The sequence below is a fragment of the Heloderma suspectum genome, chromosome 4 (assembly GCF_057233095.1).
Source record: "Heloderma suspectum isolate Gila_16-S chromosome 4, 16-S_ref, whole genome shotgun sequence".
In the NCBI taxonomy this organism is placed as follows: Eukaryota; Metazoa; Chordata; class Lepidosauria; order Squamata; family Helodermatidae; genus Heloderma; species Heloderma suspectum.
Genome location: NC_139461.1, coordinates 181625114 through 181637536, shown reverse-complemented (window position 1 = coordinate 181637536; position 12423 = coordinate 181625114). Strand labels below are relative to the sequence as shown.

The following is a 12423-nucleotide window of genomic DNA, read 5'->3' as shown; positions in this document are numbered from 1 at the left end:
GAGTTGATGAGGACCATCTGGGTCACTTCCAGATCTATGATCTACAGCACAGTTAATCTTGTCTCAGGATGAAATGCAGTGTGTGCCTACTCCCTAATAAGCCTGTGGCCATGAGGACTGAAGTCCTCACAGAAACATATGAAGGATGGGAACCTCTTTATGCTATGATGAATGTAATGCAATTGGGCAAGTATTCCAGAGCTTAGGCACTAATCCAACCTTGTAAATAATGCCCCCCCCCCCATAGCTGCTAGCCTGAAAAAACATTTTTTTACTAGCTTGCTGGGGGATGCCAGAGAAAGAATGTACAGCAGAATTTTGATGCTGGGAACATTGGAGGGACACAGTGTTTCATCCATCCTGCAAGCTTGCTCACTCACCTGCATGGAATTCATGCACTTGCCACTACTGCTTACATACAAGGCTGAATAAATTCTGCATATAATGGGACCAGCATCTCCTCCTCTGGTAACCAGTCACTGAAGACATTATCTTCTTTGTTTCTGCAACCAGATGCCATACTCTACCCCATTTCCTGTAGGAGGCTTTATAAGCAGATCATTGTCACATAAGTGACAAGGCCCAACTAACTTCTTCTGCCTAGATATTTGCTGTCTATACTGGTTCATTTGACCTCATTGCTTGCAAGCTTATGGCAAAGAAGAGGTAGGGTCATGCCAGGGTTTTGTGCAACCATAGCCAAATACAGACCTGAGGCATATGTTCCCTAGGACCGGGTCCCTACAGTCAGATACTAGGGGCTGAGCATGAAGGCTAAAGTGCAATAGGCAGAAGCTATTCTGATGCTGACAAGTCAAGGCAGTTGGCCATGATTCTATTATTTATAACCAGGTCTCGTCAAGCCAGAGGTTTCATACTGCCTGATAATCATAGTGCTGATGCTGTATATCCATGTTCCTTTATCTGCCTGAACACCTGAAGTCTGTGGTAGTTCAACAGGCTCTCTTCAGTGTTAGCCCATGGAGGTATCTACATGTAAATTGTTTAAATGGACAGGTATGATATAGTGGTGGGGTCCATATAATAATTCATTGTTCATTTAAACATAATTTTTTATCTTTCTGCATTTAAGCAGTGGTAGCATTGCCCAGAGCCTGTAAAATGAGTACCATTAAAATGATACAACTTAAGGTGCTGTCAGGGATGAGTCCAAGCGCCTTGAGATTTCTGACAGCTCCAACCCTGAATCAGAGTTCGAACAGTTAGATCAGAGGCCAGGGGAGGGAACCTCCCTAGTGAGCCAAGACGCTGGGAGAGATTTCTCTGAAGACAAGCAGATGGGCCAGGCTGAGTTGCTGCCCCCTCCCTCCACCGTTCGAACTCAAGTTCCCAAGGAGGAGAAAGAGGGGTGTGACTTGAGAGATGCTAGGGCACGTCGTGAAGCCAAGCAGGAAAAGTTAGGGGCAAGGCCCAAACACTCAGCCAAGATAGCCACTCTTGGAAGCCATCGTGGGAGGGAGCGACCCTAATGGAGGAGCATCACTGTGATGCAAGTCTAGCCGTGAGAGGTTCACTCCCAAACTGTTGGCACCTCTATTAGGGATTGCAGATTAGTGGTTTAAGGGCCTGAGGCAGTCTGAGAGTGTCCCAGGAATCTGCATTTGTAAAGAGGCCAGTTCCTAACAAAATAAATTAGTGACAGCTTAAAGCTTGTCTCCCTATGGTGTTGATTGTGAAAGGGCAAGGACAATCCATATCTGACAGGTGCTACCTTCTATATTAACACACATATCTCTTTATTGTAAACTATTTAAAAGATGAGACACATGTAATGTTTCCCCAGGCTGGTATAAATCTCAAAGAAAAAGCACTCACACATGTTTTAGGAATGGTCCATGCAAAGAATATGAAAAGCAATTGATCATGGTACTGTCCCCATAGGCTTTATCATATATGAAATCCTCCTGAATTGAATTTACCAGTCCCCTTAAACAAGTGAATGAATACAGAATACAGACTTCTCCTAGCACGCTTGATGGAAACAGTAAATAAAAACTCAGTGAGAGGGATTAAAAAAATATATAGGTGTCGGCCGGATATATTGATTTTGTTTAAAAATGAAATGTGCAGTAAAATCAAACCTGAACATACCAGCCACAAAATGCACACAAAATTCAGGAAAATTGAATAAAAAGTTGCATATGAAACATCTAAACAATGTAGTGCTCTAATTTTCTAACACTGCAGATATCAATTTGAGATGAAGTGTTCATAAGAAAAGTAACTATTTAACAAAACCTGTATTAATTGTTCACATCAGCAAAAATTAAACCACCTGTGAGGCATGCCAATTGTTTGGAAAGAAATACTAAGAGTGCAATTCCGTGTTTACACAAGCTCAGTTAGACTATGGTTCCTTTCAGTACGCTTATTAAATTTATGTGCTGCCTTGCAATTTAAAGCATCACCTCTCCATAGAACACTAGATGAAAAACAAAACAGCCAGCAGTCATATTTAGCGAGATCAGAAAATATGCAGCCAACTCGGGCTGGTGCAGACATAATGCAGTCATGGCTAAGGGATCTAGAATGAGCCATGGGACTGTGCACTCCTCCACCAGACCCTCCTCTCAAGCATGAATTCCTTCCACCAATCTTAAACATATTTACAAATGAGGATACCAAATAGAGTTTACTCTTCACCACGTTTTGAAGCCACAGTTTGAAGCTGCTTAAAAATCCTGATTAAGACTGAACTCTGTTTAGCACTGTTGCTGCAAATATACACCTTAAGCGGGGAGGGGAGAAGAAGGCAGAATTCACAGTTAAGGCCAGATGGGAGGGAGTGCATAATCCTCCAGTCCTCCTAAGTCATGGTTAGCAAGGTTTTCCAACTATACATAGTGAGGTAAGCAAGTCCCTTTGGAAAAATGGATAGGTCCTTCGATAGTTGTGACTGAAATAGTCACTGTGGTCATGATGATCAAAGGGTGTGTGCGTGTGCGTGTGTGTATGTGTGTGCATGCATGTATGCACACACCTGTGCACAGAGACTTTAAAATATGTTGGCACAGCAGGGGAGAAGAGTAACAGATAGCAGGAAGCACCAAGTTAAAAAAAAAAAGTATGTCATAAACATATATATCTCAGTTTTGAAACCAGCTGGCTTTTCTCTCCATGACTTCTAGGGAGACTATTCCAAAATCACCTCCTTTTCACTTGTTCTATCAAGGGCAGACATTCCCAAGGAGAGGTTTAAGACAGCATAGCAAACTGAGGTGGTACCTGGTGTACACACACGTGCACACATGCATGCATACACACACCAACACACACGGAAACATGACAGAATGTGCCTGAGTTGTGCCTTCTGAGAGAGAGAGAAAGAGAGAGAGAAGACTCTTCTCAATAACAGATGAATTAATAAAGACACTATCATTTATCAGTAAACTAGGTTTTTGGTTAACAGGAAAGTAGGACTAAAATAATTACTGCAGCTTTTCTGTTCAGATTTAAAGAAAAACTGGTTGCCTTAAGTATCAACTGTCAGAGTCTACTAGTTCTATCAGCGAAGTGCTATCAGCAAAGACCAAGTGTGAAGATGATGCAACAGGAACCACACTGTCCAAAAGACAGAATTTAAGCAGTTACTACAGAAAGCACTTGGTTCAATATTGACAAACAAACATGAATAAAGGAGCTCAGATACCCTTAAGTATTGAGGATTAAATATAATTTTAACAAAAGACAGATGAAATGGAAATATGTAATAGAAGCAAAAATGCTAAGATACCGTTAGCTTCTTAATGGCTCACTATTTCTTATTCCCATATTTTTATTTTTAATGAATGTATTACTGTTTCATACAGATAAGTTCCTGGTCATCACTGCCAACTCCAGAGATTCACAAGTGATGTGTTTCTTTAATCACCATGTATGGCCTTAACTTTTCTAAACGGAATGGCTAAAGTTAAGATTTTATTTTATTTTATTTTTATTATTAAATTTATTAATCGCACATCTGGCTGGTCACCCAGCCACTCTGGGCGATGTACAACATACAATAAAAACAGTTTAAAACAATAAAAGTCTACAATAAAAACATTTTCTAAAATACCCTAACCCACCCCAAATGCCTGCTTGAACAACAGCGTTTTTAATGCACGACGGAAGCTCATTAAAGAGGGGGCATGACGGAGTTCCCTAGGGAGGGAGTTCCACAGAGTGGGGGCCACCACAGAAAAGGCCCTCTCCCTCGTCCCCACCAGTCTAGCTGTCCTGGCTGATGGGACAGAGAGAAGGCCATCCGAGGCTGATCTTGTTAAGCGGCCTGTCTGGTGCTGCTGGAGGCGCTCCTTAAGATAGGCTGGGCCGGAACCATATAGGGTTTTAAAGGTCAAAACCAACACCTTGAATTTGGCCCGGAAAACAACTGGTAACCAGTGCAACTCCTTCAGTACTGGAGTGATGTGATCTCGCTGGCGGCTGCCTTTAATCAGGCGAGCCGCCGCGTTCTGTACCAGCTGCAGCTTCCGAACCATCTTCAAGGGTAACCCCATGTAGAGCGCATTACAGTAGTCTAAACGAGAAGAGACCAGGTTAAACCATTAAGATAATGGTTAAAGGAAACTTACCTTCCCTTCCTTTAAACCTCTCCTGATCGTATCTGTTGTAGGCAGCTGGAATAGGCTGCTTGTTCCGTAAAGTGGGATCCTGAAAACAAAAGGGAAAAGCCATTCGTGACATGCTTACATTTGTCAATAAAAAATGTACACCCAAGATCTTGGATAGCAGTGTAAGGGAAGAAAAGTTATTTAATATTTGTATACAAATGTACTTCATTTTAAACCTGATTTGCTATACAATTTTATCCTGTGTACCTACCATGATACCCAGGCTTCAATAAATCTACTTGCCATAGCAAGTGTGGCACTACCCCACTGGCGGGCATGATAAGTGGCCAGGCTTCATCCCACTTTGAAGCTGGAGAAGTGGTAGGCGATCCCCTGGGCAGCGGCATGGCCATCATAACTTCCTCCCCACCTCCAAGCTTGGGAAGAAGGCTGGGGATTTTTTGGCATCTGTGTGCTGCTCCAGAGCAAGAAAGGCCCCCACCCAGTCTTTCCATTGTACATTCAAACTACATCACCATGCCAAAATACTTGGAAAAGAACGTTAATGATACCCGGTTCACAATTAAAAGAAACACTCAATATTGGAAGCCCTTTTCATTTTAATTAAAACCAAAATGCAAAGAAAGAAATCCCATTATTTTCTTTCATCTTCTTTTTAAAAAATCAATAAAGGTTTATCCCCTACTGCAGAATTAGTCTTACCACTGGTGCAGTATTTGGTGCTGGTCTTTGTTCAGGTGCACGGCCTTCTTCTCTAGCTTTGACTGACTGAAGAATTGCAAAGATGTTTTTGGCAAAATTCTAGAACACAAAAGAAATTCATTGTAATACTATTTTATGTTATATATTGCTTCATAACACCAGTTAACTGATCTGTGGTGTGTAAATGTAAGAATACATATTTCCTGAACTCCAGAGTAGAGTTAGAAGATACAGTTTTGGGACTGTGACTTATCAGACATGCCTCTGATAAAGCTCCTGAAATTACTCTGCCAATCCTCTGCCTCCTACCATTTGCGCATTAGAACTCATATATTCAGTCATTTTCTAGTACATTTTCAGAGAGCAAGAGGTAATAAGTAGCATGTGAAACAACCTTCAATACATTTCTGATCACTTGCGTGCTCTGCTTCGAATACCACACACATCTTAACTCACGTTACTGCCTTCCATGCACATACAGAGCTCCTTCATGTGCAATCTTCCCCATTCATTGTACTGTTTGAAGCAATTTCATGCTCATAATGGAATTTGTCCTTGTATAAACAGCAGTTCCACAGGGAGCTCTTAAGTATAGGCGGGCCAACCAGATTGAGGTTCTCATCTCTTATGAAATAAGATCTAAGTAACAGGTGTGTATGCATGTGTACCCCACATGGGCTATAATGCTTTTTTAATTTCTGTCTTTATTTACAAAGCTACTAATGGAAGAGAAAATTCAAAGCTTAAACATTCAAAGTAGTCAGTGAAAAACCGCCTCTTTTGAATTTTTGATGGCCTCTTCCTTTTGTCAGGTTATACATGTGGATAAAAGACAGGTGCAAAGTTCAATTAGTGATCTATGTATGCACATGTACATACATACACACATGTTCTAATCCATTAAAACAATATTTCTCTTCCTGTATGAACTCCAGCCAATGCCCTAACACTGTCTCCTTATACTAGCTGTAAAGCACTTGTATTTGACAACCACCATGGAAAAAACAAAATTGAGACATGTTTACTTAAAATTTGCATGATAGAAATTTCCACAAATTTATGTTTTATGAATTATGTTTCTTCCTCAGTGAATGTATATTCTCAGAACACACTGCCATCACCTAAAAGACTGCTGAAGATTCCTGAAGAGCAGCAACAACAAAACCCTTAGCAATCAGAAGTATGTGGAGGCAGCATCTAGACCTTAATCCGAATTCAAAAATTTAGGGTGACATCCAACATCACACAAGTGGACTTGCACTCACACTTTCCCTTTCCACCTTCACCTGAAGTCCCCCCAAATCTACTCAAATATTCCCTGTCCCTCTGAGGCATTGGAGGGGGGGGGACATGGGGGCTGCGTGGGGAGGGGAATCTGTTCCACTACCAGACAGACACAGTTGGATTTAACTTGTAGGCCTTTCAGATATGTGAAGATGGGGATTCAGATAATATTTGTACACACAAAAATGTAAACTGAGTGGTAAGCGCCCAAAATTGGACATGAGAATTTAAAACCATATCCCAACCAAGTTTAAACTCAGGGCATGTCTAGAGTGGAGGTTGAGATATATACCAAAACGTCTAAACCTCTTATCTACTTCTTCTGATACTGAAGAAGATTACTACTACAGTAACTATTGCTACACTGTGGGGTGTGATGAGAGGGGAGGCTTCGACAGAGGCAGTCAATCAATCCCAGAGTGTAGCTCTGTTCCATTGTTAGCCAAGCACATACACCGAACATCTGAACCTGCAGTCTACCACAGGCCAAACTTGCAGAGTTGGTTAACAGGGGTTGTATAACTTTTATATGTGACCATCTAGCCCCTAAAATGCTATCAAATTAGACTACACACACACACACACACACACACACACACACACATTTGAAGGAGATAAACCCATACCAAAAGACTGTTTACTAATGTTGCTGATCTAATTTGCTTCTCCCGTTTGCTTGTGTAAGGCCTTCATGACAGTCTGCTTTATTTTTGTTTTGGTTTAATGAAGACACACACATAATTGCCACACTGAAGGAAGCAGGGCAACAGGTACAATCATGAAAATCTTTGTCCACTCTTAAGAAGAAAATTAATATATACTTACAGAGATTTTAAACTTAAAGTTAGACAATTAGACTACATGCTGGCCATCTGAGGTCTTGGCTCATTAGAGCCAAGACAACATAGAGCAACACTTATGCCCAAAAGACAGGTGCCGGTACACTGGAAAAGCAACGCAGGACTGCACGTAAACCAATGGATTACAGAGTTGAGGATCAGCAATACCATGGAAAAAATCCTATATATAACAAACTGCAAGGTATCCTAGACAAATTCAGTTTGATCAGGAAGCATTTCCTAGAATCTTACAGAGGGTATTAGGTAAAAGTAAAATCAAGAGACTGAGTGGAACAAAGAGGAGGGGACTAAGATGGAGTTATATATAATAAAATCAATTGTTAAAATTTGTAGTTAAATGTATAACCTAATAAAGCATACAAGTCAGGATGTGACAGGATGCATAGGAAGCAAGGAGAAACATGCCAGGTGAGAAGGTAAGCATATATAAATAACATTCAAACTGGGGGAAAAGCATACTCTTTAACTCTATCTGAGGTGTTCAAAGTGAGGTAGCATAACTAAACTATATTAGGTTCTTTGAAAGAAGTATATAAAATGCTAATATCAGTCTCTCTTTTTTCTTTTTCTTTAAAGCACATATTTAACCAATTTGCATCAACCCTCAAGATGCACTTCATGTTGAATGGCATATGTACACAACAGATGTCCTCCATTACTGATAATTCTAAGTAATAATGAATATATTCAGTAGCAAAGCCCCCTACAAAACATTTGTAATGCAAAATGTATCTCTCCTATTCATTATGAAACGTTAAAGCATTAAAAACAGATTCATACTGTAAGGATATATGCACACATAGGGCCTCTCTACTTTGCTGTGTACTTAGTTAATGTACCTTACATGCCACATTTTGTTTTGTTCACTGAGCCAGAAAAATTGTTTTTTAGAACTACACAAGAGTAACCCAGGATCATTGCTGTGGGTAATTCCATTAAAAATTGTGCATCTCATTCCAGTCAGCTCCATACAGTCAGCTTCAGAAGCAGCTGGTATTAATGGAAAAGGAATGAAAGGACAACTCTAATGCAAAACCTGTGCTTCATTAAATACACTCCAAATGAACAAGATACTATATTTTTATGGATGGCTCTCCACCTTCAAGCTTCTCTGGGTCAGCGCAGATATAATGCTATCTCCCTGCCAATTGCAGTTAACAAACCTGGAGCATGCCTCAGGAGTGTTTGCTCCTTCCCCTCCCTGGAGCAGGCTTCCTCTTCCACTTTAAACATGGTTGAATTTTGCACAAATTCCTTTAACCGACTTTCAAAAATCAGCTAGGTTAAAAGGGAACCCTGGTTATTCATACCCATTGTTTTATCCAGGTTGGATTATATTGTATTAATGTACTCTACATGGGGCAGCCTTTGAAAACTGTTCAGAAATTTCAATTGGTTCAAAATGTAGCTGCTAGAATGCTATCCAGAGTGAAGCACTGGGATTGTGCATCCCATAACCACCAGCAGCCATTCCAGCAGGTGATACTGAGGGAGTTTGTTAACCATCCCAGCCACCCACCCTCACCAGGTTTGGATATCACAACAATCCACGCCAGGCAAGGGAAATCAGCCGGCATGCATGGGGTGGTTAATAAGCCACCATGGTTTATTAACCACACCCATGTCATACAAGCAGTCCACTGTTTGTAAGCCACTCCAGGTGCCTTTCTGGCTGAGGAGCAGGATAAAAATACTTTGAATAAATGAATAAACTGCATCACTCCAGTTTAATTTCAGCTATGCTGGTTGCCAGTTTGCTTTCAGGCTCAATTCAAACTGTTAGCCATTATCTTCATGGCGATCACTCATGACCGAGTAGGGATGTCAGAGAATTCCGCCACGGACTCCAGTGAGGCCCGATTCTTTAGAATCCACCCCCCCCCCCAGAATCCATGGCTGAACGGCTTCCCCACCCCTGCCACCCTGCGGAACGCCCGGGGACGGAGCTTACCTGGTGGCGGATGTGGCGGCTCCAGCTGGTCTCCCGGCCAGCTGCTGCTGGGCTGCTGCGGCCGCCATTTGTGTCCTTGCAGTCAGCTGTGATAGGTTACGTAAATACTTACATAGCCTATCATGGCAAAGAGCAGGGGTGCAAATGGCGTAGCGGCCGCCATTTGCGTCCCTGCTCTTTGCCGTGATAGGCTACGTAAATACTTACATAGCCTATCACAGATGAATGCAAGGACGCAAATGGCGGCCGCTACGACAGCCACCATTTGCGGCTGCAGCAGCCTGGCCATGGCCAGAACTCCGGCTGCGGGCGGAGCCGCCGCGGAGAGGAGCTGACAGGGGAGGATTCTGGGGGGAGAGATGGAGCGCCGCCCCCCCACAGTGGATTGCCCGGCGCAGAGCCAGGTGAGACTTTCGTACATCCCTATGACCAAGTAAGATTGTCTTCCAAGAGTAGAGTCTTAGCAGTGGGTCTGCAGGCAGCTCTGAAGGCCAATTCTGGATCCACACAGCCTCCCACAGTGAGGACATAGGTTTCCAGGTGGAAGGCGATCACGGTGAGGGTTTGCTTAACATGCCTTCCGCTGAGCTCGTTTCTCCCTTTCGCCCTGTACTCGTGCTTCTTCAAAGTCCATAGCGCCTTTAATATAGGCTGACCTCCAGTTGGAACGCTCATGGGTTAGAGCTTCCCAGTTCTCAATGCTTATGTTACATTTTTTTAGATTAGCTTTGAGAACATCTTTAAATCTCTTTCGCTGTCCACCAATATTCCATTTTCCATTCATAAGTTGGGAATAAAGTAGCTGCTTTGGGAGACGATGATAAGGCATTCGAACAACATGGCCGGTCCAGCAAAGTTGATGTTGGAGAATCATTGTTTCAACACTGGTGATCTTTGCTTCTTCCAGTACACTGACATTAGTCCATCTTGTCTTCCCAAGTAATTTGCAGTATTTTTCGGAGGCAGTGTTGATGGAATCTTTCGAGAAGTTGGAAGTGGCATTTATAGATGGTCTATGTTTCACAGGCATACAATGGCTCTGTAAACAAGCATTTTAATCTCCCTGCGAATGTCCCAATCCTCGAACACTCTACGCTTCATTCGGCAGAATGCTACACTCGCAGAGCTCAGGTGATGCTGAATTTCAATGTGAAATTGAAATGTGAAGCTGTTGTGTAGCTTCAGGCCCACCTTCTTTAAAAACTTCAGCAGGGATCCCATCGGGTCCACTAGCTTTGTTATTTTTCATTTGGTTGATGGCTTTACTGACTTCCTCCAAACTAGAGGATACTGCAAGCTCATCTCTGGTTTGTTTTTGTGGAATTTGCGAGAAGAGCTCATCAGCCACAATAGAGTTACAGTTAAGGAGGTTGTGATAATGTTCTTTCCAACACAGTGCAATAGACTCTTTGTCCTTTAGAAGTTTGGCACCATCTATTGAGTGTAACAGGTTTGTACCATGATTTGTTGGTCTGTAGATGGCCTTTGTGGCATTAAAAAAGCCCCGTGCATCATAGACATCTGCAAGATGCTGGATTTCTTGAGCTTTCTTTATCCACCAGGTGTTCTTAAGTTGTCTAGTTCTTCTTTGGACCTCAGCCTTTGCACTGGCATGGATTTTTTTCTTAGCGGCGCAGTTGATGTCTTTTTGCCATATTCGGAAGGCTTTCCTTTTCTTATCAATAATATGTTCAATCTCCCTATCATTCTCATCAAACCAATCCTGATGTTTCTTAGTTTGGTCACAGGCTGCGATAATGGAGGTCTTCAGTTTATTCCCATGTTCCCCGACATTTTCAGGGGTTTCCATAGATAGATGTTCCTTGAGAGTTGTTTGAAAGCAGGCTCGCTTAATAGGATCTTGAAGGGCTTGGGTGTTGATTTTACATCTTAGTTTTCTTCCTTGGAGCCTACATTGAGGAACAATCTTAATGGCCATCGTAGAACGAATTAATCGGTGGTCTGTCCAGCAGTCGTCAGCACTTGTCATGGCTCTAGTGAGGAGGACATCACAATGATCTCTGGCACAGACAATTACATAGTCTAAGAGATGCCTGTGCTTTGACCGAGGATGCTTCTATGATGTTTTAAATTTATTTTTCTGGCGAAAGTGTGTGTTGGTAATAACAAGATTATGCTCTGCACATTCAGTCAGAAATAGAATTCCATTCTGGTTACTGTTGCCAACTCCTTCTTTCCCAATGATCCCTGGCCACAAGTCAAAATCACGACCAACTCTTGCATTGAAATTGCCCAGGAGGATAATTTTATCCTCCTTAGGTATCTCTGATAAGATGGTGTCCAGCTGGGAGTAAAAATTTTATTTGATGTCTTCATCAGCATCAGTGCATAGGAACTTAAAATAGTTGCCTGCTGGTTTTTGGCGAGTTTTATTTGAAGGGTTGAGGGTCGTTCATTAATGCCAGTAGGAACTTCTGACAAGAGCTTCATAAGATAATTTTTAATAGCAAAGCCTACTCCATGTATTCGTCGTTCTTGTTCAGGCAGTCCTTTCCAGAAGAAGGTATAACCTCCTTTTTCTTCCTTCAGTTGTCCCTCTCCTGCTCTTCAGGTTTCCTGGAGTGCTGCTATATCAATGTTAAAACGTCTCAGCTCCCTTGCAATGATGGCAGTCCTGCATTCAGGGCATTCACTATCTGCATTGTCCAGCAGTGTCAGCATATTCCAAAGTTCATTTGTCTTTTGCGACCGCTAAGTGGTGACCCCACTGGACGCAGTAATCCAGTCAGGGAGGAGTGAGGCAGCCTATGTTTAGGGCACCTTTTCTAGCCCCCTCCCCATACAGGGTGAGCAGAGTGGATCCTAAATAGGACTGCTCAGTAATGGATACAGCTACCGAACTACTCAACTGCCTCGGTCCTTGAGTCAGGGCGACTGAATCTGTATCTACCGCCCATGTGCCGGTCTATGACTAGGGGCTTCCGGATTTCACAGTCCTGCCCCTGTTGCCATTCGCCGATTGCCATGGGACTTTTGATTGGTTAGGTGGATTGGGAGACGCCTGTGCGTG

At 42.4% G+C, this 12423-nt stretch overlaps 1 protein-coding gene across 1 annotated transcript in view; it reads right to left on the bottom strand.

The window, feature by feature from the left end:
* Positions 1-12423, bottom strand: part of CDC73 (cell division cycle 73) — a 187063-nt gene that overhangs the window by 124277 nt on the left and 50363 nt on the right. The window contains exons 8-9 of the mRNA XM_084851436.1: positions 5298-5396; positions 4596-4674 (exon numbers count right to left, since the gene is read on the bottom strand). Of these exons, the coding sequence (XP_084707562.1) occupies positions 4596-4674; positions 5298-5396 (178 nt within the window). The remainder of the gene's footprint in view (positions 1-4595; positions 4675-5297; positions 5397-12423) is intronic.